General features: G+C 42.7%; 1 protein-coding gene across 2 annotated transcripts in view; it reads left to right on the top strand.

The window, feature by feature from the left end:
- Positions 1-27,348, top strand: part of C5H5orf22 (chromosome 5 C5orf22 homolog) — an 81,174-nt gene that overhangs the window by 1,574 nt on the left and 52,252 nt on the right. For both annotated transcript variants that reach the window (XM_040432379.1, XM_040432380.1), the window contains exon 2: positions 18,103-18,248. In XM_040432379.1, coding sequence (XP_040288313.1) covers positions 18,103-18,248 — 146 coding nt within the window. The remainder of the gene's footprint in view (positions 1-18,102; positions 18,249-27,348) is intronic.

Genomic DNA, 27,348 nt, shown 5'->3' with positions numbered 1-27,348 from the left:
ATTGTATCGCAGCTCAGCCCCATTCACTTCACCCTAGGCCACGTGACCGATGAATGTGGCATCACTAGGCCTAAACAAAGCTGTGTCACGGCGCTACTGCAAGCACCCATACCTACTCAAACAGCGGTCGGCAGGGGTCCCAGCTGACGGGCCCTTACTGATCTGATACTGATGACCTATCCAACGGAACTATCCTGAAGATAGGTCATCGGTTAAAAATCCTGGAAAACCCTTTTAATGTTTGCACTGTACACCAGCAGGTGAGGTATGCCTGGCAGCAGGAATGGGGCTAAGCACCTGATTCCTTCCCCCATTAGTAGGAGTGAGATCATCCTATTTTCTGCCACAGTAGGGAAGAGTGTTAGCTTGGAGCGTGAGGAAGCACGTCCTATTGCACCTAGGGCTTTAGGGACCAGAGAACCAACTCGTCTGTGAGACCACTACTCCAGATATTCTACAAAGCTGCAGCGTTAGTCAGCAGAGTACCTAGCTACCACAGTTATTCAGACTTTGCTGCAGGTGAGCAACTATGGCTCAGACACCCATCACGTTACAACACGGGCAAGCCATCTCAAAAAAGCCTGGATTACACAGTGGACACCGACAGTCACAAGAGCCAGCTTACAGCTGTTAGCCAGAAGTTCAGGAGAGGGACATCAGCAAGATGGCATATCTGAGGTGCCATCATCACCTACTTTACCAGCCATTATACCACATCATCTGGGAAGAGAAATTGCACTGTGTACAACTACTGTTGGATGTACTACAACGTCTACTTTGCACTTAGTAAAGAGAGACTTTTATTCTTCTACTTCTGGCCTGAGTCCATATACCACCTTTTCACGGCACCGATCCCCAGGGAACAAAGGCTTGAGGGAGTACACCATGACATATCATTTCATCAGGGCCACTACCACGCCCATCCCAAGAGAAGTGGTACTGTGCAAGGCCCATATATGCAGGATAAGAGAAGTGGTACTGAGCAATGCCTATATACTGTGTGTGTATGTATGTGTATATGTATATATATATATATATATATATATATATATATATACACACAGTCCTGATCAAAAGTTTAAGACCACTTGAAAAATGGCAAAAAAACATATTTAGTATGGTTGGATCTTAACAAGGTTCCAAGTAGAGCTTCAACATGCAACAAGAAGAAATGGGAGTGAGACAAAACATTTTTTGAGCATTCAATTTAATGAAAACAACGAATAAACTGAAACAGGCTGTTTTTCAGCTGATCAAAAGTTTAGGACCACACCTCCAAAAAAAAACTAACCCCCCCCCCCCCCCCCCCCCCCCCCCCCCCCCCCCCCCCCCCCCCCAAGAAGAGAAATCCAATTTCCAAACATGAACTCAGTAATGAGTAGCTCCGCCGTTATTGTTGATCACTTCAAAAATTTGTTTCGGCATGCTTGATGCAACCGTTTCCATGAGGTGAGTGGGAACATTTCTCCAAGTGGTGAAGACGGCCGCACGAAGGCCATCTACTGTCTGGAACTGTTGTCCATTTTTGTGAACTTCCCTTGCCATCCATCCCCAAAGGTTCTCAATTGGATTTAGATCAGGGGAACACACAGGATGGGCCAAAAGAGTGATGTTATTCTCCTGGAAGAAGTCCCTTGTCCTGCGAGCATTGTGTACTATAGCGTTGACCTGTTGAAAAACCCAGTCGTTACCACACAGACGAGGGCCCTCAGTCATGAGGAATGCTCTCTGCAACATCTGGACATAGCCAGAGGCCGTTTGACGCCCCTTCACTTCCTGAAGCTCCATTGTTCCACTGAAGGAAAAAGCACCCCAGACCATTATGGCGCCCCTCCACTGTGGCGCGTAGAAAACATCTCAGGTGGGATCTGCTTGTCATGCCATTAACGTTGGAAACCATCAGGACCATCAAGGTTACATTTTTTCTCATCAGAGAATAAAACTTTCTTCCACCTTTGAATGTCTCATTTTTGGTGCTCTCTTGCAAAGTCCAAACGAGCAGTTCTGTGGCGTTCAAGGAGACGTTTTTTGTTTTTGAAGCCCTTCAGTCTCAGATGCCGTCTGATGGGTATGGAGCTGCAATCAGCACCAGTAAGGGCCTTATTTTGGGTCGAGATCATCCAGTGTCTTGACGGACAGCCAATTGGATCCTCCGGCTCAGTGCTGATTTTTTGGATCTTCCACTTGACCACGTTCAAAAAGGGAGAGTTTTTTTGCCTTTGCCATCACAACGTGTGACTATCTGACAGAAAATGACAATGAATCTGCATCTTTGCACAGATTTGGCCTTTTAAAGGCATGTGGTCCTCAAATTTGGATCAGCTGAAAAACAGCCTGTTTCAGTTTAATCTTTTTTTTCCATTAATTGAATAGTCAAAAAAAATTTTGTCTCACTCTCATTTCTTCTTGTTGCATGTTGAAGCTCTACTTGGAACCTTGTTAAGATCCAACAATGTAAAATATGATTTTTTGCAATTTTTCAAGTGGTCTTAAACTTTTGATCAGGACTGTATATACAGGATAAGTGGTACTGTGCAATGTGTATATACTGTGTGTGTGTGTGTGTGTGTGTATATATATATATATATATATATATATATATATATATATATATATATATATATATATATACACACAGGATAAGAGATGGTACTGTGCAATATATATATACACAAACAAGAAATGAGAGCGGCACCACAGAAAAAAGGTAGATGGTGTGCCAGCGGCTATAAAGACAATCCTCTATCCAAAGATAACCTGTAGTAAAAATTCCACGGCACTCCCATAGGTCGTAGTTAAAAAATGTGTTCTTTAATCACCAACACAACTTTTTTCAAGCAGTGATACATACAAATGGTGCTGAGTACATATATATAGGTAAAATACATAATTGCTAATTACATGTGATTATCATAAAAATGCATGCAAAATATATGCATGTATAATATTTTCAATCAGTGCGGTATTGTGATACATAATCTCCATAAAATTCATATAATATCATTGCATCCACCAGCCATATAGTAACATAGTAACATAGTACATAAGGCCGAAAAAAGACATTTGCCCATCCAGTTCAGCCTGTCATCCTACAAGTTAATCCAGAGGAAGGCAAAAAAAAAAAAACCCTGTGAGGTAGAAGCCAATTTTCCTCACTTTAGGGGAATAAAAAATTCCTTCCCGACTCCAATCAGGCAATCAGAATAACTCCCTGGATCAACGACCCCTCTCTAGTAGTTATAGCCTGTAATATTATTACACTCCAGAAACACATCCAGGCCCCTCTTGAATTCCTTTATTGTACTCACCATCACCACCTCCTCAGGCAGAGAGTTCCATAGTCTCACTGCTCTTACCGTAAAGAATCCTCTTCTATGTTTGTGTACAAACCTTCTTTCCTCCAAACGCAGAGGATGTCCCCTCATCACAGTTACAGTCCTGGGGATAAATAGATGATGGGATAGATCTCTGTACTGACCCCTGATATATTTATACATAGTAATTAGATCTCCCCTCAGTCGTCTTTTTTCTAACGTGAATAACCCTAATTTTGATAATCTTTCAGGATACTGTAGTTGCCCCATTCCAGTTATTACTTTAGTTGCCCTCCTCTGGACCCTCTCCAGCTCTGCTATGTCTGCCTTGTTCACAGGAGCCCAGAACTGTACACAGTACTCCATGTGTGGTCTGACCAGTGATTTGTAAAGTAGTAGGAATATGTTCTCATCACGGGCATCTATGCCCCTTTTGATGCAACCCATTATCTTGTTGGCCTTGGCAGCAGCTGCCTGACACTGTTTTTTGCAGCTTAGTTTGCTGTTTATTAAAATTCCTAGATCCTTTTCCATGTCAGTGTTACCGAGTGTTTTACCATTTAGTATGTACGGGTGACTTGCATTATTCCTTCCCATGTGCATAACTTTACATTTCTCAGTGTTAAACCTCATCTGCCACTTATCTGCCCAAGTCTCCAATCTATCCAGATCCCTCTGTAGTAGTATACTGTCCTCTTCAGTGTTAATTACTTTACACAGTTTAGTGTCATCTGCGAAAATTGATATTTTACTATGCAAGCCTTCTACAAGATCATTAATAAATATATTGAAGAGAATAGGGCCCAATACTGACCCCTGAGGTACTCCACTAGTGACAGTGACCCAATCTGAGTATGTACCGTTAATAACCACCCTCTGTTTTCTATCATTGAGCCAGTTACTTACCCACATACAGACGTTTTCTCCGAGTCCGAGCATTCTCATTTTATATACTAACCTTTTATGTGGTACAGTGTCAAATGCTTTGGAGAAGTCCAGATATACGACATCCATTGATTCGCCGCTGTCAAGTCTAGAACTTACTTCCTCATAGAAACTGAATAAATTAGTTTGACATGACCGATCCCTCACGAAGCCATGCTGATATGGCGTTATTTGCTTATTTCCGTTGAGATGCTCTAACATAGCATCTCTCAGAAAACCTTCAAACAGTTTACCCACAACAGATGTTAAACTTACCGGCCTATAGTTTCCAGGCTCTGTTTTTGGACCCTTTTTGAATATTGGCACCACATTTGCCATGCGCCAATCCTGTGGGACATTCCCTGTCAGTACAGAGTCCGCAAATATCAGAAATAAGGGTCTGGCTATGACATTACTTAATTCCCTTAGGATACGGGGGTGTATGCCATCCGGTCCTGGCGATTTGTCTATTTTGATTTTTTTAAGTCGCTGTTGTACTTCTTCCTGGGTCAGACAGGACACTTTTAATGGCGAATTTATTTCAGCATTCAGCATTTCATCTGACACATAAAGTGTCTAAATTGATAATTATTGAAAAACTATGTGCACACCTGATTAAAAACAAGAATTCAGGACATGATAGATTACTAAACAGCCGATGCGACTGCGTATGCTCAAAAAATAAACTAAATGACTGTGAAGTGCAGGAAGCCGTCATGGAGTGGAACGCAAACCCGGCAGTCACCTGACCTGGATGTAATTATCTTTATACTTTTGGGGAAGGATTGGAACATTAAGGTTGGTACGGATACATGAATGGTACCTGTGTCCACTATGTCCTCTTTTTATTCCCTGTATAGTGAGAAGTGGCAGTGGTGGGATTTGGTGTCCAGTGACTGGATATTGAACCGCCCATGTACTTAATCCCCGTGTACATCTGCGTATAACAATGTGATGGTACATGGGGTTCTCCGTGTTCCCGTTTTTACTTTATTGATTTTATATATCCGTATGCTCCTGTCTTGTTTTTCTCCCCCTGAACAGTTCTATATAATATACTTTAATAAGGCATTTTTCTCTATGTATCTCCTATTAGATCCTGTAGTACACATATAGTTATTGGGTCCGAGAATAGTGCTATTAGTCGGGAAGGGCGGTTGGATTTGTCAGGTGATGTGATGCGCTCACGTGACAGTCAGGTGACTGCCGGCTTTGCGTTCCACTCCATGACGGCTTCCTGCACTCCACAGTCATTTAGTTTATTTTTTGAGCATACGCAGTCGGGACTTCCCGACGCCGTTTTTCACTGGAACAAGTCCATGCTGGTTAGTAATCTATCATGTCCTTATTTCTTGTTTTTAATCAGGTGTGCACATAGTTTTTCAATAATTATCAATTTAGACACTTTATGGCTTTATATGGCTGGTGGATGCAATGATATTATATGAATTTTATGGAGATTATGTATCACAATACCGCACTAATTGAAAATATTATACATGCATATATTTTGCATGCATTTTTATGATAATCACATGTGATTAGCAATTATGTATTTTACATATATATATATATATATATATATATATATATATATATACACTCACCTAAAGAATTATTAGGAACACCTGTTCTATTTCTCATTAATGCAATTATCTAGTCAACCAATCACATGGCAGTTGCTTCAATGCATTTAGGGTTGTGGTCCTGGTCAAGACAATCTCCTGAACTCCAAACTGAATGTCAGAATGGGAAAGAAAGGTGATTTAAAGAGGACCTTTCACCGATTCTTACCCTATGAACTAAGTATACATACATGTGGAGCGGCGCCCGGGGATCTCTCTGCACTTACTATTATCCCCGGGCGCCGCTCCGTTCTCCTGCTATGTCCTCCGGTATCTCCGTTCCCTAAGTTATGGTAGGCGGAGTCTGCCCTAGCGCTGGCCAATCGCATTGCAGAGCTCACAGCCTGGGAGAAAATAACCTCCCAGGCTGTGAGCTCTGCGCTGCGATTGACCAGCGCTAGGGCAGACTCCGCATTCCATAACTTAGGGACTGGTATCTCCGCCTACTATAACTTAGTGAGCGGAGATACCGGAGGGCATAGCAGGAGAACGGAGCGGCGCCCGGGGATAATAGTAAGTGCAGTGAGATCCCAGGGCGCCGCTCTCCATGTCTGTATAGTTAGTTCATAGGGTAAGAATCGGTGAAAGGTCCTCTTTAAGCAATTTTGAGCGTGGCATGGTTGTTGGTGCCAGACGGGCCGGTCTGAGTATTTCACAATCTGCTCAGTTACTGGGATTTTCACACACAACCATTTCTAGGGTTTACAAAGAATGGTGTTAAAAGGGAAAAACATCCAGTATGCGGCAGTCCTGTGGGCAAAAATGCCTTGTGGATGCTAGAGGTCAGAGGAGAATGGGCCGACTGATTCAAGCTGATAGAAGAGCAACGTTGACTGAAATAACCACTCGTTACAACCGAGGTATGCAGCAAAGCATTTGTGAAGCCACAACATGCACAACCTTGAGGCGGATGGGATACAACAGCAGAAGACCCCACCGGGTACCACTCATCTCCACTACAAATAGGAAAAAGAGGCTACAATTTGCACGAGCTCACCAAAATTGGACTGTTGAAGACTGGAAAAATGTTGCCTGGTCTGATGAGTCTCGATTTCTGTTGAGACATTCAAATGGTAGAGTCCGAATTTGGCGTAAACAGAATGAGAACATGTATCCATCCTCTGATGGCTACTTCCAGCAGGATAATGCACCATGTCACAAAGCTCGAATCATTTCAAATTGGTTTCTTGAACATGACAATGAGTTCACTGTACTAAAATGGCCCCCACAGTCACCAGATCTCAACCCAATAGAGCATCTTTGGGATGTGGTGGAACGGGAGCTTCGTGCCCTGGATGTGCATCCCTCAAATCTCCATCAACTGCAAGATGCTATCCTATCAATATGGGCCAACATTTCTAAAGAATGCTATCAGCACCTTGTTGAATCAATGCCACGTAGAATTAAGGCAGTTCTGAAGGCAAAAGGGGGTCCAACACCGTATTAGTATGGTGTTCCTAATAATTCTTTAGGTGAGTGTATATATACAGGGAGTGCAGAATTATTAGGCAAGTTGTATTTTTGAGGATTCATTTTATTATTGAACAACAACCATGTTCTCAATGAACCCAAAAAACTCATTAATATCAAAGCTGAATATTTTTGGAAGTAGTTTTTAGTTTGTTTTTAGTTTTAGCTATTTTAGGGGGATATCTGTGTGTGCAGGTGACTATTACTGTGCATAATTATTAGGCAACTTAACAAAAAACAAATATATACCCATTTCAATTATTTATTTTTACCAGTGAAACCAATATAACATCTCAACATTCACAAATATACATTTCTGACATTCAAAAACAAAACAAAAACAAATCAATGACCAATATAGCCACCTTTCTTTGCAAGGACACTCAAAAGCCTGCCATCCATGGATTCTGTCAGTGTTTTGATCTGTTCACCATCAACATTGCGTGCAGCAGCAACCACAGCCTCCCAGACACTGTTCAGAGAGGTGTACTGTTTTCCCTCCTTGTAAATCTCACATTTGATGATGGACCACAGGTTCTCAATGGGGTTCAGATCAGGTGAACAAGGAGGCCATGTCATTAGATTTTCTTCTTTTATACCCTTTCTTGCCAGCCACGCTGTGGAGTACTTGGACGCGTGTGATGGAGCATTGTCCTGCATGAAAATCATGTTTTTCTTGAAGGATGCAGACTTCTTCCTGTACCACTGCTTGAAGAAGGTGTCTTCCAGAAACTGGGAGTAGGACTGGGAGTTGAGCTTGACTCCATCCTCAACCCGAAAAGGCCCCACAAGCTCATCTTTGATGATACCAGCCCAAACCAGTACTCCACCTCCACCTTGCTGGCGTCTGAGTCGGACTGGAGCTCTCTGCCCTTTAGGAAATCCAGCCATGGGCCCATCCATCTGGCCCATCAAGACTCACTCTCATTTCATCAGTCCATAAAACCTTAGAAAAATCAGTCTTGAGATATTTCTTGGCCCAGTCTTGACGTTTCAGCTTGTGTGTCTTGTTCAGTGGTGGTCGTCTTTCAGCCTTTCTTACCTTGGCCATGTCTCTGAGTATTGCACACCTTGTGCTTTTGGGCACTCCAGTGATGTTGCAGCTCTGAAATATGGCCAAACTGGTGGCAAGTGGCATCTTGGCAGCTGCACGCTTGACTTTTCTCAGTTCATGGGCAGTTATTTTGCGCCTTGGTTTTTCCACACGCTTCTTGCGACCCTGTTGACTATTTTGAATGAAACGCTTGATTGTTCGATGATCACGCTTCAGAAGCTTTGCAATTTTAAGAGTGCTGCATCCCTCTGCAAGATATCTCACTATTTTTGACTTTTCTGAGCCTGTCAAGTCCTTCTTTTGACCCATTTTGCCAAAGGAAAGGAAGTTGCCTAATAATTATGCACACCTAATATAGGGTGTTGATGTCATTAGACCACACCCCTTCTCATTACAGAGATGCACATCACCTAATATGCTTAATTGGTAGTAGGCTTTCGAGCCTATACAGCTTGGAGTAAGACAACATGCATAAAGAGGATGATGTGGTCAAAATACTCATTTGCCTAATAATTCTGCACGCAGTGTATCATATATATACTCAGCACCATTTGTATGTATCACTGCTTGAAAAAAGTTGTGTTGGTGATTAAAGAACACATTTTTTAACCACGACCTATGGGAGTGCCGTGGAATTTCGAATATATATATATATATATATATATATATATATATACTGCTCAAAAAAATAAAGGGAACACAAAAATAACCCATCCTAGATCTGAGTTAATTAAATATTTTTCTGAAATACTTTGTTCTTTACATAGTTGAATGTGCTGACAACAAAATCACACAAAAATAAAAAAATGGAAATCAAATTTTTAACCCATGGAGGTCTGGATTTGGAGTCACACTCAAAATTAAAGTGGAAAAACACACTACAGGCTGATCCAACTTTGATGTAATGTCCTTGAAACAAGTCAAAATGAGGCTCAGTAGTGTGTGTGGCCTCCACGTGCCTGTATGACCTCCCTACAACGCCTGTGCATGCTCCTGATGAGGTGGCGGATGGTCTCCTGAGGGATCTCCTCCCAGACCTGGACTAAAGCATGTGCCAACTCCTGGACAGTCTGTGGTGCAACGTCACGTTGGTGGATAGAGCGAGACATGATGTCCCAGATGTGCTCAATTGGAGTCCGGTCTGGGGGAACTGGGGAGCCTTCGTCTTGCAGGAACTGCTGACACACTCCAGACACATGAGGTCTAGCATTGTCTTGCATTAGGAGGAACCCAGGGCCAACCGCACCAGCATATGGTCTCACAAGGGGTCTGAGGATCTCATCTCGGTACCTATTGGCAGTCAGGCTACCTCTGGCGAGCACATGGAGGGCTGTGCGGCCCTTCAAAGAAATGCCACCCCACACCATTACTGACCCAATGCCAAACCGGTCATGCTGGAGGATGTTGCAGGCAGCAGAACGTTCTCCACGGCGTCTCCAGACTCTGTCACGTCTGTCACATGTGCTCAGTGTGAACCTGCTTTCATCTATGAAGAGCACAGGGCGCCAGTGGCGAATTTGCCAATCTTGGTGTTCTCTGGCAAATGCCAAACGTCCTGCACGGTGTTGGGCTGTAAGCACAATCCCCACCTGTGGACGTCGGGCCCTCATATCACCCTCATGGAGTCTGTTTCTGACCGTTTGAGCAGACACATGCACATTTGTGGCCTACTGGAGGTCATTTTGCAGGGCTCTGGCAGTGCTCCTCCTGTTCCTCCTTGCACAAAGGCGGAGGTAGCGGTCCTGCTGCTGGGTTGTTGGCCTCCTCCACGTCTCTTGATGTACTGGCCTGTCTCCTGGTAGCGCCTCCATGCTCTGGACACTACGCTGACAGACACAGCAAACCTTCTTGCCACAGCTCGCATTGATGTGCCATCCTGGATAAGCTGCACTATTTGAGCCACTTGTGTGGGTTGTAGACTCCATCTCATGCTACCACTAGAATGAAAGCACCGCCAGCATTCAAAAGTGACCGAAACATCAGCCAGGAAGCATAGGAACTGAGAAGTGGTCTGTGGTGACCACCTGCAGAACCACTCCTTTATTGGGGGTGTCTGCTAATTGCCTATAATTTGCACCTGTTGTCTATCCCATTTGCACAACAGCATGTGAAATTGATTGTCACTCAGTGTTGCTTCCTAAGTGGACAGTTTGATTTCACAGAAGTGTGATTGACTTGGAGTTACATTGTGTTGTTTAAGTGTTCCCTTTATTTTTTTGAGCAGTGTATATATATATATATATATATATATATATATATATATATACACTGCTCAAAAAAATAAAGGGAACACTTAAACAACACAATGTAACTCCAAGTCAATCACACTTCTGTGAAATCAAACTGGTTCACACTGAGCACATGTGACAGACATGACACAGTCTTGAGACGCCGTGGAGAACGTTCTGCTGCCTGCAAAATCCTCCAGCATGACCGGTTTGGCATTGGGTCAGTAATGGTGTGGGGTGGCATTTCTTTGGAGGGCCGCACAGCCCTCCATGTGCTCGCCAGAGGTAGCCTGACTGCCATTAGGTACCGAGATGAGATCCTCAGACCCCTTGTGAGACCATATGCTGGTGCGGTTGGCCCTGGGTTCATCCTAATGCAAGACAATGCTAGACCTCATGTGGCTGGAGTGTGTCAGCAGTTCCTACAAGACGAAGGCATTGATGCTATGGACTGGCCCGCCCGTTCCCCAGACCTGAATCCAATTGAGCACATCAGACTGCACATCAGTCTGCACAACAGACTGTCCAGGAGTTGGCAGATGCTTTAGTCCAGGTCTGGGAGGAGATCCCTCAGGAGACCGTCCGCCACCTCATCAGGAGCATGCACAGGCGTTGTAGGGAGGTCATACAGGCACGTGGAGGCCACACACACTACTGAGCCTCATTTTGACTTGTTTTAAGGACATTACATCAAAGTTGGATCAGCCTGTTGTGTGTTTTTCCACTTTAATTTTGAGGGTGACTCCAAATCCAGACCTCCATGGGTTAAAAAATTTGATTTCCATTTTTTTTTGGTGTGATTTTGTTGTCAGCACATTCAACTATGTAAAGAACAAAGTATTTCAGAAGAATATTTAATTAATTCAGATCTAGGATGTGTTATTTTTGTGTTCCCTTTATTTTTTTGAGCTGTGTATATATACAGTACAGACCAAAAGTTTGGACACACCTTCTCATTCAAAGAGTTTTCTTTATTTTTATGACTATGAAGGCATCAAAACTATGAATTAACACATGTGGAATTATATACATAACAGACAAGTGTGAAACAACTGAAAATATGTCATATTCTAGGTTCTTCAAAGTAGCCACCTTTTGCTTTGATTACTGCTTTGCACACTCTTGGCATTCTCTTGATGAGCTTCAAGAGTTAGTTCCTTGAAATGGTCTTCCAACAGTCTTGAAGGAGTTCCCAGAGATGCTTAGCACTTGTTGGCCCTTTTGCCTTCACTCTGCGGTCCAGCTCACCCCAAACCATCTCGATTGGGTTCAGGTCCGGTGACTGTGGAGGCCAGGTCATCTGGCGCAGCACCCCATCACTCTCCTTCATGGTCAAATAGCCCTTACTTTCAAAGTTTTCCCAATTTTTCGGCTGACTGACTGACCTTCATTTCTTAAAGTAATGATGGCCACTCGTTTTTCTTTACTCATGCTACCACTAGAGTGAAAGCACCGCCAGCATTCAAAAGTGACCAAAAAATCAGCCAGGAAGCATAGGAACTGAGAAGTGGTCTGTGTTCACCACCTGCAGAACCACTCCTTTATTGGGGGTGTCTTGCTAATTGCTTATAATTTCCACCTGTTGTCTATCCCATTTTCACAACAGCATGTGAAATTGATTGTCACTCAGTGTTGCTTCCTAAGTGGACAGTTTGATTTCACAGAAGTGTGATTGACTTGGAGTTACATTGTGTTGTTTAAGTGTTCCCTTTATTTTTTTGAGCAGTGTATATACAGGATAAGAGAAGTGGCACTGTGCAAGGCCCATATCTATATAGGATAAGCAAAGTAGTACTGTGCAGTGCCCATGTATACAGGATAAGAGAAGCGGTACTGTGCAATGCCCATATATACAGGAAAAGAGAAGTGGTACTGTGCAATGCCCATATATACAGGAAAAGAGAAGTGGTACTGTGCAATGCCCATATATACAGGATAAGGCCTCTTTCACACTGGCGTGTGTGCCCCGTTGCCGTATTGCGGACCGCATTTGCGGTTTCGCAATACACGGGTGCCGTTCCGTGGGCATTCCGCATCACGGATGCGGACCCATTCACTTGAATGGGTCCGGAGATGCGGAATGGTGCGGAACGGAACTGAACCCTACGGAAGCACTACGGAGTGCTTCCGTGGGGTTTCATCCCGTACTTCCATTCCGCAAAAAGATAGAACATGTCCTATCTTTTTGCGGAACGGCCGGATCGCGGACCCATTCAAGTGAATGGGTCCGCGATCCAATGTGGCTGTCCCACGGACTGTGCTCGTGTAAATACGGCAACGGGCCACACACGCCAGTGTGAAAGAGGCCTAAGAGAGTCAGTCTCTTCTTTCAATAAGAAGGTGCAACTCACTCTACAATTGTGGCTCAACAACCATGGTAAATGAGCCCCATACAGTGCCTTGAAAAAGTATTCATACAAACTTTTCATATTGCACCCACAAACTTAAATGGATTTTATTGGGATTTTGTGTGATAGACCAACACATGGTTTTTCAAAAATTTTAATAAATATAAATAGGAAAAGTATGGCATGCATTTGTATTCAGCCCCTGTACTCTGATACCCATAAATAAAATCCAGTGTGACAAAGTGCCTTTAGAAGTCACCTAATTACTATGTAGTGTCCACCTGTGTATAATTTATTCTCAGTATAAGGCTCCATTCAGACGTCCATAGAATGGGTCCGGAACGGGTGCGGACCTATTCATTTACTATGGGGACGGAAGAGATGTGGAGAGCACACCATGTGCTCTGCGCATTTCCGCAGCGCGGCCCGATCTTCTGTTCCGCAGCTCCGCAAGAAAAAAGAGCATGTCCTATTGTCCGCAAGAATAGGGATTTCTATGGGGGTGCCGGCGGGTGTATTGCGGATCCGCAAAGCACTACGGACATCTGAATGGAGCCTAACTACGGCTATTCTGTGAAGGCCTCAGAGATTTGTTAGAGAACATTTGTGATCAAACAGCGTCATGAAAACCAAGGAACACAACAGAGCGGTCAGGGATAAAGTTGTGGAGAAGTATAAAGCAGGGTGAGGTAATAAAAAAAATATCCCAAGCTCTGAACATCTCACGGAGCACTGTTTAATTCATCATCTGAAAATTGGAAGGAGTATGGCACAATAGGCCCATGGTCACTCTGTAGGAGCTACAGAGATCCATCCACAGCTCTAGGTGGAAAATCTGGCCCCAGGACCGCTATTAGTCGTGTACTCCACAAATCAGGCCTTTCATGAAGAGTTGCAAGAAGAAAGGCATTTTTGAAAGTAAGCCATAAGAACTCCCGTTTGCAGTTTGCCACAAGCCATGTAGGGGGACACAGCAAACATGTGGAAGAAGGTGATCTGGTTAGATGAGGCCAAAGTTGAACGTTAAGCCTAAATGCAAAACGCTGTTTGTGGCGGAAAACTGACACTACACATCACCCTGAACACACCATCCCCACCGTAAAACATGGTGGTGACAGCATCATGCTGCAGGGATGCTTTTCTTTAGCAGGGACAGGGAAGCTGGTCAGAGTTGATAGGAAAATGGATGGAGCTAAATACAGGGCAATCCTGAAGGAAAACCTGGTAGAGGCTGCAAAAGACTTGAGACTGGGGCAGAGGTTCACCTTCTAGTAGGAAAACAACCCTAGACATACAGCCAGAACTACAATGGAATGGTTCAGACCAAAGCATATTCATGTGTTAGACTGGCCCAGTAAAAGTCCAGACCTAAATCCCATTGAGAATCTGTGGCAAGACTTGAAAATTGCTGTTCACAGATGTTCTCCATCCAATCTGACAGAGTTATTTTTGCAAAGAAGAATGGGCAAAAATCTTAGTGCAAAGCTGGTGGAGAAATACCCCAAAAGACTTGCAGCAAAATGTGGCCCTACAAAGTGTTGACTCAGGGGGCTCAATACAAATGCACACCATACTTTCCAAATTTTTATTTATTAAACATTTTTTATTTTTTTTGTAAATTCTTTATTTTAGGAGAATTTTCAAAATTAAGAGTACAATGATACATGATGTCTTAATCACATGAATGAGCGATTGAACAAGTACATGTACAGCATCACATAGTTAAATATACGAAACATCTGTCAGTTGTTTATGCAAGATTAACCTTTCCACATACAAGTCAAAGACGGGGTTTACGTATGCAAAACATTATCATGTGGATTACAGTAATGCATCTGTGACTTGTGTAACAATCAAGTGTGGTTAATAAGAGGACATCTTGGAGTGTAAACTATTCTTGCAAAAGGGTTATGGCTCGATATCCATATGAGTATCATGTATCATAGAGACATGTAAAGAAGTAAACAAGAACATGAAATAACAGAACAAGACAAGAACATGGGTCTGCATTCGTTTGACACCCCTTTCCTAATAAGACATCTCAGGAGTTGTTGTTGACTAGGAAAAGGTGTATATGTTATGATGGTACAGGGTAGTACTTATTGAAAAGTATGGGCGATAACGGTACTGATATAGTTAAACGCAAAGGTAAGTCTGAATAATGCCCCACATAGAGAAGGTGGCGTTAAGGTGTAATAAGCATAGAAGGACGGTCAACATAATTCTGTCTCCTACAGGCTTTTGGATGCAAATCTAGATCTGGACTTCCATAGAATTGAAACTCAGATCTAGATTTATTAAACATTTTAAAAAACATGTATCATTTTCTTTTCACTTCACACATACTTTTTACTTTGTGTTGGTCTATCACCTAAAATCCCAATATTGGGGCACAGTGTTCCCAGGCCAGTGGTAAAGCCAGGAGATCACTAGTGGCCTGTGTGGGGGGAGGAAGCTCCTAGTTCCTACTTCATTTAGAATGTTTGAAGCACCCTCCAAAATTAGGAAGTGCCTTGGACTGCAGCTAGTATACTAATTTTATTATACCGACAGTACTAGTATTTATAATCAATCTATAATACAAAATAATGTAACATTACTGATAGTTTTCCATAAAAAGACATAATAAACACAGGGGTAGATTTACTAATCCTAGAAATGGCGTCAACGTAGACAGTCTAGACCTGCCCCAGATTTATCACAGTGGCTCATGCTGGAGGATAAATGTGGTGCAGGGATAGCCAATTTTCTCTGACTCTATACCAACTATTGGTTGGCTTACTTTGATACAGATTTTTATTCCACAATTACAGTATTTATCGCCCTATAAGACGCACCTGCCCATAAGACGCACCTAGGTTTTAGAGGAGGTAAATAAGGAAAAAAATATTTTTCATTAGACCTCAGCTCCGAACCCCAATCAGACGCCCAATGTTAAAGCGGACCTTTCGTGTTTTTTTTAATATTCTAGATAAATATATTTACTAGCGGGGTACCCCCCGCTGATGCTGTCACCCTGCCTGTTGTTTTAAACTATGGCTCCTACGGCCCTCTGTGCCCCCTATAGCTTTCCCGCTCAGTATGTTAATACTGAGCATCAGTTCAGGGAGGAGAAGACGCCAGGGTTTCTCAATGGGAGTCTCCTTCTCCCTGGCTGTGACGCTCTCCGCCGTGATTGGATCGCGGCACAGCCAGGGAGAAGGTGACGCCCATTGAGAAACCCTGGCATCTCCTCCTCCCTGTACCAATGCTCAGTATTAATATACTGAGCCGGAAAACTACAGGGGTGCACAGCGGGGCGTAGGAGCCATATTTAAAAAAACAGGCAGGGTGGCAGCATCAGCGGGGGTACCCCGCAAGTAAAGGTATTTATCTAGAATAAAAAAAACACATGAAAGGTCCGCCTTAGGGTCCATTCACACGTCCGTTGTTTCTTTCCTGATCTGTTCCGTTTTTTGCGGAACAGATCTGGACCTATTCATTTTCAATGGGTCCTGAAAAAAATCGGACAGCTCAATGTCTGATTTTTTTTTCAGGACCCATTGAAAATGAATGGGTCCAGATCTGTTCCGCAAAAAACGGAACAGATCAGGAAAGAAACAACGGATGTGTGAATGGACCCTTAATCAGACGTCAGCTCAGAGGCACAGTGTTAATCAGACCTCAGCTCAGAACCCCAATGTTAATTAGATTAGAAGGAGCATTACTGAAAGAATTGCACCCCGATCCAGCGCCACTAACATTCTCGCTTTCCCCTCATCAGCGCTGTCCTGTATCATGGCATTACAGACAAGCACTATGTACTGGACCAGAACATGTCTGTAGTCCCTAAGCCACAGACTCTGTGTAAGGGTACATTCACACGACCGTATAATTTTATGCGCATCCGTTCTGCATTTTGCGGAATAGATGCGGATCCATTCATTTCTATGGGTGAATAAAATGTGCGGACAACGTTCAGTATGTTGTCCGCATCCGTGTTTCCGGATTTCTAGTCTGCAAAAATATGAAGCTTGTCCTACTATCGGTCCGCAGCCCCATTCAAGTCAATGGATCCGCAAAATGCGGATGACATACGGAATGGTTTCCGTATGTCATCCGTTTTTTGCGTATCTGTTTCCGTATTTTTGAAGGCCTTAATAATTCCTTTATTTTTTTTTCTCTCTATCTTTTTTTTTGCCTTCCATTTTTTGCGGACCGTAAAAAACAGAAGACATACGGAACACAAACGGAAGTCATTTGTCCGCAAAATGCAGACACACGGTTCCGTTATTTGCGGACCGCAAAACGGAAAGGATTTCACACGGTCGTGTGAATGTACCCTGAGACTACAACTCTCAGTAAGGCTTGGGGTTGTGGTCTCACATGAGCAACAGGCTATGAGTGCTATTTGCTACCAGTTTACAGGCTGTGAAGACTGCTGTGACTTGTAGTTCTCCAGAAGCCTCTAATCTGCTGCACGCAGTCTAGCCCAGAAGCTGACCCCCTTTTACCGCTGATAATAACCGGCCAGCTCACCCATGTCTCCAGCAGTCACTTTAAAGAGAGGTCACATGCTCTCGGGTCTCATCACAATCTGCCTGCACTGACACAGCCGGCGCTGCCCGCCACTGCGCATGTGCTCTAATCTCATTGTGGCAGTCATTGACGATGCCTTGCCCTGCCGTATTTGATCAGGGCAAGAAACCTTCCATACTCTGACGCTGCCCGGTATTTATTCTCCACAAAGGTTAGCTTCTGCAGGAGAAGACCAGGAATTGGTGAGTACAGAGCACGAGGAATGCTGTTTTCACCCCTTGCTGGTCTTCCTGTACTAATAGGCGCTTCAGTAATGGACGCACTTATTCACCCCATATAGGGCAAAAAATATGACATGTTGCAGCTTTGGTGCAAAACATCAGATCCTTATACACACCCCATTTCACACAAAGCTCCACCCTTCCCACTAATCCCGCCCCCTTTTCAAGCACGTTGGAAAAGGTTGTGGTAACCCTAGTTGCTACAGATTGTGGCACATTTTCAGCAGATTCTAGGTGCAGACACATTAATAAATCCCGACATGGTAAATGCGCTGCCTCCACAAGTTATACGTTATTGTGTTGGTTGCAGTGAAGAAATAATTTTCATTGTTTCCCCCAGGTGCTGCCTTTTATCTATCGAGCTATTGGATCCAAGCACTTGCCTGCCAGTAATATTAGCTTCATTCACTTTGATTCTCACCCTGATCTCTTGATACCAGTAAATATGCCCGCAGATACTGTGTTCGACAAGGAAGCCTTGTTCAGGTGAGACCAAACTGCCTTCTACTTGTAATGTCATTGGAGATCACTTACGTTCTTCCTAGCAGAAGATTGCATTTATATTGGCGTCAATGGCCATCTATCATATTACTACTTATCTTAGATCTCTACCAAGTTGCCAAATGTACTGTGAATATACAGAGTTCAGAGCTTTATCTGCTTCAGGACCCTACGTCCATGACAGCACCCTTGAGAGACCGCCTGCATCCAGGACAAGAAACAGAAACTTTCGTGGAGAGCTCTTAAGGAGGGGCTGTAGCACCAGTAGCACCAGTTCCTGTTTCCTGTCCTATGAATAGGACCTATAGTGAAGAGCTAAGGATAAAGCTGCAGTAGCCCCGCATGTGTTTCAAGTTAAGGGGTTACCTGGTGCGGCGTAAGACTCCAGTAGGAGCTGCGTGCTAAGTCTGGGGCCATCCTTCTGGGTCTCGGACTGTTCCATGTCGAGCCATCATTTCTGGGCAGTCCCGGTGTTACTGGGAGGTAATGCCGGCACGCCGGACTTTCCTGGCGGTGTTTTGGGAGGTCCGGGGCCTAGTCTCTTTCTTTGTCCTGGCCTCTGGTAGCTTACAGAGGCAGGGGGGGAGGGCTGAGCTTTTCTGAGTGTACTCTGTGTGCGAACCTGAAGTTGCGTGACGCAACTTTCGGTTTTTGGAACACATTTGGTTCAGGTGGCCCGTGTTCCCGAAATGAGGGAGAAACATCCTTCTTCCATAAAAAGCCGCATGGGGATTTTTATCACCTTACATCACAAAAAGTGTAATAGCAAGTGATCAAAAAGTCATATGCACCCCAAAATAGTGCCAATCAAACAATCAACTCATCCCAAAAAAAATTAGCCCCTACACAAGACAGTCGCCCAAAAAATTAATAAAACTATGGCTTTCAGAATGTGGAGACACTAAAGAATCTTTTTTTTTTTTTTTTTTTTTTTTTTTTTAATGCTTTGTTATGTAAAACTGAAACAAACAACCAAAAGTCATAGTCATATTTGGTATTGTCGCGTCCGTGACAACCTGCTCTATAAAAAATACCACATGATCTAACTTGTCAGATGAATGTTGTAAATAACAAAAATAAAAAATGGTGCAAAAACAGCTACCGTATTTCTTGTCACCTTGCCTCACAAAAAGTGTAATATAGAGCAACCAAAAATCATATGTACCCTAAAATAGTACCAACAAAACTGCCACCCTCTCCCGTAGTTTCCAAAATGGGGTAACTTTTTTGGAGTTTCTACTCTAGGGGGGGCATCAGGGGGGCTTCAAATGGGACATGGTGTAAAAAAAAAACAGTCCATCAAAATCTGCCTTCCAAAAACCGTATGGCATTCCTTTCCTTCTGCGCCCTGCCGTGTGGCCATACAGCAGTTTACGACCACATATGGGGTGTTTCTGTAAACTACAGAATCGGGGCCATAAATATGGAGTTTTGTTTGGCTGTTAACCCTTGTTTTTTAACTGGAAAAAATTGATTCAAATAGAAAATCTGCCAAAAAAGTTAAATTTTGAAATTTTATCTCTATTTTCCATTAATTCTTGTGGAACACCTAAAGGGTTAACAAAGTTTGTAAAATCAGTTTTGAATACCTTGAGGGGTGTAGTTTGTAAAATGGGATCATTTTTGGGTGGTTTCTATTATGTAAGCCTCACAAAGTGACTTCAGACCTGAACTGGTCCTGAAAAAGTGGGTTTTAGAAATTTCCTGAAAAATTTCAAGATTTGCTTCTAAGCTTTCTAACGTCCCCAAAAAATAAAATGGCATTCACAAAATGATCCAAACATGAAGTAGACATATGGGGAATGTAAATTAATAACTATTTTTGGAGGTATTACTATGTATTATAGAAGTAGAGAAATAGAAATTTGGAAATTAGCAAATTTTTCACAATTTTTGGTAAATTTGGAATTTTTTTATAAATAAAAAATTAATTATTTTTTTGACTCGATTTTACCAGTGTCATGAAGTACAATATCTGACGAAAAAACTGTCTCAGAATGGCCTGGATCAGTAAAAGTGATTTTAAAGTTATTCACACATAAAAACTGGTCAGATTTGCAAAAAATGGCCTGGTCCTTAAGGTGAAAATGAGCCCAGTCCTTAAGGGGTTAAGAGCTTTCCTGCCCAAATTACAGGGAATAAAAGTAAAAATATCCTGAGACAATGCTACAGCGGTATACTACCTAAACAGACAAGGAGGGACAAGATCAGAACGTCTTATGTCCTTAACCACAGAAATTTTCTCACTAATCATTACTAAGATTCCTTTTATTAAGGCAGTGCATCTAAAAGGAACAGAAAACAAGTTGGCGGATTAACATAAGCAGAAACCATTTGGATCAGGGAGAATGGTGTTTGAAGAGACTTTCCATTAGGGATAGACACCTTCTCCCTTCCTTGGGCGGATCAGCTTCTGTATGCCTTTCCTCCTCTAAGACTTCTCCCGAGGGTATTGCAAAAGCTGAGGCTGAAACAGACGAGGCTTGTTCTAATTGCACCTTTCTGGCCGAGAAGAATCTGGTTCACTTGGCTGTCACTGTCAGATCCATGGATTCTTCCAGACAGGCAGGATCTGTTGTTTCAGGGGCCTGTCTTTAATCCGGAGGTAAAGAACCTTCATCTGGCAACCTGCTATTTGAAGGGGAAATCTTAGAGCGTAGGGGTCTATCCAAAGAGGTTATTTCCACCCTTTTATCTTGTCGTAAGGAAGTAACCTCCACTATTTACCTTAGAGTCTGGAAGACTTTCTTAAGGTTTACTAGGACCCTGGTTGATCCTTTGAGTCCTCCTCCTATGGTTCTGAATTTCCTTCAAAAAGGTCTTAATAAAAACCTTAGACTTGGCACCCGTAAAGTACAGGTCTCTGCTCGGAGTGCCTTTTTTGATTTCCCCATTGCCAGTCATCCTTGGATTAGGAGGTACTTTAAAGCAGTCAGTAGAATTTAAGCCTGTAATCAGGTCTTCTGTTCCCCGTGGGATCTGAATCTAGTTTTTTTAGGATGATGGAGCCTCCTTTTGAACCGCTACACGATTTATCTATTAAAACATTATCTTTTAAAACTGCTTTTTTTTGGTGGCCATCACTTCAGCTAGGAGAGTGGGTGAGATTTCTGCCTTTTCAACCTCTCCTCCCTATACTAACATCCTGGAGGACAGAGTGCTCATTAAACCAGACACCTCTTTTTTGCCCAAAGTGGTCTCTATTTTTCATAGGTCCCAAGCTATTGTTCTCCCATCTTTGTGTCAATCCTCTAAGAATGAGAAGGAAAGGAGGCTCCATTGTCTAAATGTTAAAAGATGCCTGTCTCATTTTCTGAATGTCACCAGTCAATGGAGGAAATCCTCTAGGCTTTTTGTGCAGTTTGGGGGGGAAAAAAGAAAAAAACAGGGATAATAAGGTTTCATCTAGAACCCTAGCCAGATGGATAGTAGGGGCTATCGTTTTGGCCTATTCCTCAGCGGGCAAAACTGCCCCCTTGGGTTTCAGTGCTCACTTAACCAGATCCGTTTCTACTTCATGGGCAGAAAGGGCCAATGCATCTGTAGAGCAAATTTGTAGGGCAGCTACATGGAAGTCTCCATGTACTTTTTTTCGTCACTACAAGTTAGATTTAGACTCTAATTATCATCGTCTATCCTTCGGGACGAAAGTGTTACAAGCTGTAGTCCTCCCCTAAGCTACTTTCTATTCTAATCGTCTCTCAAGGGTGCTGTCAAGGGCGTAGGGGAAATTCAGGATTACTTAACGGTAATCATTTTTCCATGAGCCCATGACAGCACCTGGGATTTATTCCCACCCTATATATATATTTTTTTTTTAAAGAGTGTGTTTAGGACAAGTTCCCGCAATAAACTGGTACTACAGGGGCAGAGCCCCTCCTTAAGAGCTCTCCACGAAAGTTCCTGTTTCCTGTCCTGGATGGAGGCGGTCTCTCAAGGGTGCTGTCATGGGCTCATGGAAAAACGATTACCGGTAAGTAATCCTAAATTTCTGGACCAGACACAGTTTAGCTATAGCTGTTTTATTTATTGCGCTAAAATTATTATATCTTTTTTTTTTGAACAATGCAGGTTTCTTTTGATATAATTGTATATTCATAATGTATTTTTATTTTTTAATTTTTTTTAGAGTTTTGAAAAAAATAGAAAAAAGTGCTTTTTTAAATTGTAATATTTATTTATCTGGTGTTAAAGTATATTAATACTAGGGATGAGCAAATCGACTTTGGATGAAACATCCGAAGTCAATTCGTATGAAACTTCGTTAGAATACTGTACGGTTCCTTGGAACTGAACCCGAGTTCAGTAAAAGGTTTTTTACAGTAGAAATTAATTTCTGAAGTTATTACCCAATGTCCCGCGAGGCTTCGTGAAATAACTTTGGCTCATCAGAGCCAATACATTCTAATACTGTACGGAGCACTCGCTTCCTACAGTATTCTAACAAAGTTTTATGCGACTCGACTTTGGATATTTCATCCGAAGTCGATTCACTCATTTCTAATTGTTACCCAAAAGTAGATTTATTTTTTTTTTTGTGTTTATCATTGTCTACCATAAATTTTGATATATTACATAGCCAATTTTAGCTAATTGGGTTTTCCTTAGCAGTACAACTGTGATTAGCACAGTGAATTTTTTTTATGTTTTACTTTTTCATTTTTGTGGTCTGCCTTTCTAAGGTCACAAAATAAAATTAGAGGACTTTATAATTATTATAATTTTTTAAACTATGCCTCATCAGCGCCAGATATATGAAACATCTGCTTTGTTGCAGTGTCAGGTGACACTGTTGGGGCTGCGTTGGGTCTAGTATATGACCACAGGTATACATTTTCTGCCTCTATTCTACAATTGCTGTAAACTTTAAGTTGACCTTTTCAATGGCTCTTGTTGTGTTATGTGTCAATTTAAAGGGGTTCACCCATCTGGGACATTGATGGCTATTGTCAGCGGTGAATTGAGAGGTGGCTGGGCATGTGCGGCTGCTCTCTGTTCACTTTGGGGGTCCCATTCTGGTGATTAGCTGTGACATGGCATTCACACCTAACTGACAATGATGGCATATCCATCATACACCTATATACACAGTGGCCCTCTGTGCCAAAAATCTGTCAAAAAAAAAGTGGCATCGTTTGGTGCATCTAGGGTTTCTACACCTTTTTTCTGACATGCTTGAAAAGGGGTGGGCATAGCAGAAAGTGGGCAATGCTTCATGGTAAAGGGCGGGGCATAATACGCCCCATTTTGTGCCAGAATGGTGCAATTCTGAAATAAAAATCGATCTCAAAGTTAGCCAACCAATAGTTGGTATAGATTTAGAGAAAAGTTTCTATCCCTGCACCACATTTATCCTCCAGCAGGAGCCCCTGAGATAAATCCGGTGCAGGTCTAGACAGCCTGTCTAAGCTTACACCATCTACATGCTTAGTAAATGTAAGCCAGTGCTCACTGAGCACTTTGAACCTGGTATATAAAAACTAGAGAAGATAAAAGTGGTATACCCTCTTCTGTCTTCTCTCTCAGGTCCCCCGCAGTCTTTTACCTTAGGGAACCCGAGAACTGATAACCGGATCACTCACATAGCATATTTATGGCGTCTGCTTCAGGGACCTTTGGGGTCATTTACCAAACTGGTCGAAAGTAGAAATGGCTTAGTTGCCCATAGCGACCAGATTCCACCTTTCATTTTGCACAGCTCCTTTGGAAAATGAAATGAGGAATCGGATTGGCTGCTATGGGCAACTAAGCCAGTTCTACTTTACACCAGTTTGATAAATGATCCCCCTTGTCCTCAACCAGTTGAGACACTATGCCCACACATTTATGGAGTGGAGATGGCATGGTCACGGCAGCCGTGCTCTTCCCATCAGGCTGACATTTTAAAGGGGTTATCCAGCCTTTCAAAACTGGTGACCTGTCCTTAGAATAGTGAACGGGACAAATCCTTGGTGGGGGTCCTTTGACCCTGTAGATAGGGGATAACTTTACACACCAGGAATACTCCTTTCATTTCAGAACAGCTTATAAGAAATGTGAGCTGGAATATGATTGTCTCCTATGAGCTAATGCTCAAAGTTTCCTTTGAAATACTAATTCTCCCCTATTGTGTCACTGTTATCCTTATTATGACATGTTTAGATTTTTCTACAGAGTTGTACAAACTTTATTTGCATAAAAAGGAACATGCCATATATAACGTGCTCAAACATTAGCCTAAAATAATGTAATTATACTGTATAGTAAAACAGGTCACAGAGTGTAAAATATAGTATAAAAATAATTTGATGGCAAAAAAAATAAAAAATCACCCTCACACATTGGTTTCAATCATGCTTATCTTCCATACCCAGACAAGTACCAACCTAGTCAGCGGTTTAGGCATCTTTATTGGCATGTGAAAATTGTGTAGACATTAAAGGGATTCTGTCACCAGTTTTCAACCCTGTCAGCTAAACATATGCTGATGTTCAGGGCCTCATCACGATTCCTAATGTGGGCTTATAAATGTCATCTGTGGGCTTATTTAGCTAAAAAACAGCTTTTACTAACCTGTCAGTCAAACAAATAAGGTGCCCAAGGGGATGTCAAGCGATGCCAGGTGCCGGCCGCATTGAGCTGCATTCATATGTGGCAATCATCCCTTCTATATGGGGATGAATGGGTAACTTTTAAGAACAATTTCAATTGCTTCTCTGTCAGTGAAGGCAACTGGGCTAGGCTGAGCTGATGCATTTTTGAAAAAGCTGCCCAGACTTTGTTTACTCCTCTTGGGTTCTCTCTGGGCTTCTCCATCAGCTCCTGTGCTTGTGTGTGATGGTGGTGACTCTGTGTCAGACACAGCTTGGGTCTGTTTACTCCTCTTGGGTTCTCTCTGGGCTTCTCCATCAGCTCCTGTGCTTGTGTGTGATGGTGGTGACTCTGTGTCAGACACCGCTTGGGTCTCTAGCAGTGCCTGAATTTCTGCTGCTGCTGCTGCTTTTGTGAAGATGAACTCTCTTAGGTCATCTGCTATATATGATGATCTGAAGTGTGGGTTGACAAAGGAGGCCATATCCAGGAGGTCATCAGTTGCAGGGTCTGAGTACTTCTCATTTAAATACTTGAGGGTGTCTCTCTTCATGTCCTTCATCAGGTCTGTGTCAATGCCATCATCAGCTAGAGGATGGACTCACGCTCCACCGCGCCTCCCGTCCTTTGTGCTGCCCGGCATTTGAAGCTGTTCCTGTGTCCTGGATCAGCTGCAGACCCGTTCTGCTGGCTGTCCTGTTTGACCGTGGCGGATCGTTGCGGAGGCCACCTGCTTGCCTGCTGACTTCAGATCCGGTGAATGCTTGGCTGCTCGCCCTCATGAGGAAATTTCCTCCTGCTGCCTCTCCTGTATGAAACTTTGCTGCAGTTTGTCCTCTGGTCGTTGCTCCTCCAACCTTGCTTGTCTTCCATGCGGATTCCTCTGCTTGCTCCTCTGCCCTCCTTCCTGCTCCGTGTCCTCCTGAGCTGAGCTGCTACACTCTACTGATTGGTGAGATTTTTCCTTTTTGGACTTTTTTAAATCTTTTGTCTTTTTTGCTCTGTTCAGGTTTCTTTTGTGGGGTGCTAAAGGTATCTTCTTTAACAGACTAACATACTAACAGCATCCTTTATAACAGACTAATATCTAAGTATCCTATTTAGTTAAAAGGCAATAGTGAAATTGAAGAAAAGAGGAGGGAAAAAGGAAAAGAGGGGGGAAGCAAGAAAAGAGGGAGAAGAAACAAAGATAAAAAAAGGAAGGAAAGAAAAAAAGGGGGGAAAAAGAAAAATAAGAGGAAAAGGAGGGGAAATAAATATAATGGGCCCAAAGCAAAACAGGCGCTTAGTGGATTTTTCTGGGGTAAAAGCAGCCCAGAGACCTCGGATATCGGCAAAATCGGCTGCAGGATACTAATCCTAAAAGGAATAATAGTTTTGCAATCGCGGTGGAGGAAACATTGAATGAATACCCCCAAGCTGAGGAGACGCAGAGGGTGGCGGAAGGAGAGTTATCCAATGTTGAATCTTCCTCTATAAAAGAAATATTGCTGGCAATAAAAAAAAAAAGGGGAATTAATACAGGACATCTCAATGCAGCTCGTGTCAATCCTGTCTGATGTAGCCCTGATTAGGGGTGATGTATCGAAGATTCGTGATAGAGTTAATACTATAGAAAAGTCTGTGGATGCTTTACAGAATGAATTTAAAATATTACAAACTGAAATTTCTACTCTGAAGACTAACTCTGGACCTGCTTAGAAAAAAAGTTGTAGATCTGGAGGACAGGTCAAGGAGATGTAACGTGAGAATCCTGGGGTTACCTGAGGGTGCTGAGGAAAATAATCCTGCTCAAATGATACAAAGTTTGGAAAAGAACATTTTTTCTCCATTGTTCTTAGTAGAAAGAGCACACCTGGAGGTAAACCAGTTCCTGGAAGGCAGCCATAGACACTCCTGGTGAAGATATTGGTCTCACGAGACAGAGATATGTTACTGAGAAGGGCAAGAAAGTGCTCTCCTATTCTATACAATGGAAACAGATTGGCTTTTTTTCCAGACTTTTCCAAGGAGATTCAAGAAAAGAGGCCTACTTTTACCACGGTTAAAAAAGCGTTTACAGGAAAAGGATATTAAGTATTCATTTGTTTATCCAGCTAAACTTAGGATTATCTTTAATGATGGAACTTATTTTTTAAATTCTTCATACCTTGCTATGAACTGGCTTGATCAGAATAATATCTGATTAGTTATGTTTTCCTTTTCCTGATTGGTAGCAGTGGTAGGGCTAGGTGGTAGTGAGAGGGGGGGGGGGGCGGTCTTAGTTAAGAGAGCTGTTGCAGAATGTGGTGGATCAGGTGGATTGGAGAGCAATTTTTTTATTTATTTTTTTGAGGAGGGTGGGGGGGAAGAGGGTATGGGGGAGTTGCAATGCATCTCATAGGTTAAGGAAAGAGGGGTTGGGATTATTGGAAGTGCAGCACGCCAGACCTGGAGGGTATAGCGACAGTGAGGTCACGGTATAGGCAATCGAGGGTTACTCACTTTTCTGAGGAGAACCCTGGGCAGGCATGCG

The sequence above is a fragment of the Bufo bufo genome, chromosome 5 (genome assembly GCF_905171765.1).
Source record: "Bufo bufo chromosome 5, aBufBuf1.1, whole genome shotgun sequence".
NCBI lineage: Eukaryota > Metazoa > Chordata > Amphibia > Anura > Bufonidae > Bufo > Bufo bufo.
The sequence above is the reverse complement of the archived record's forward strand: the minus strand, read 5'-3'. Positions and strand labels throughout refer to the sequence as shown.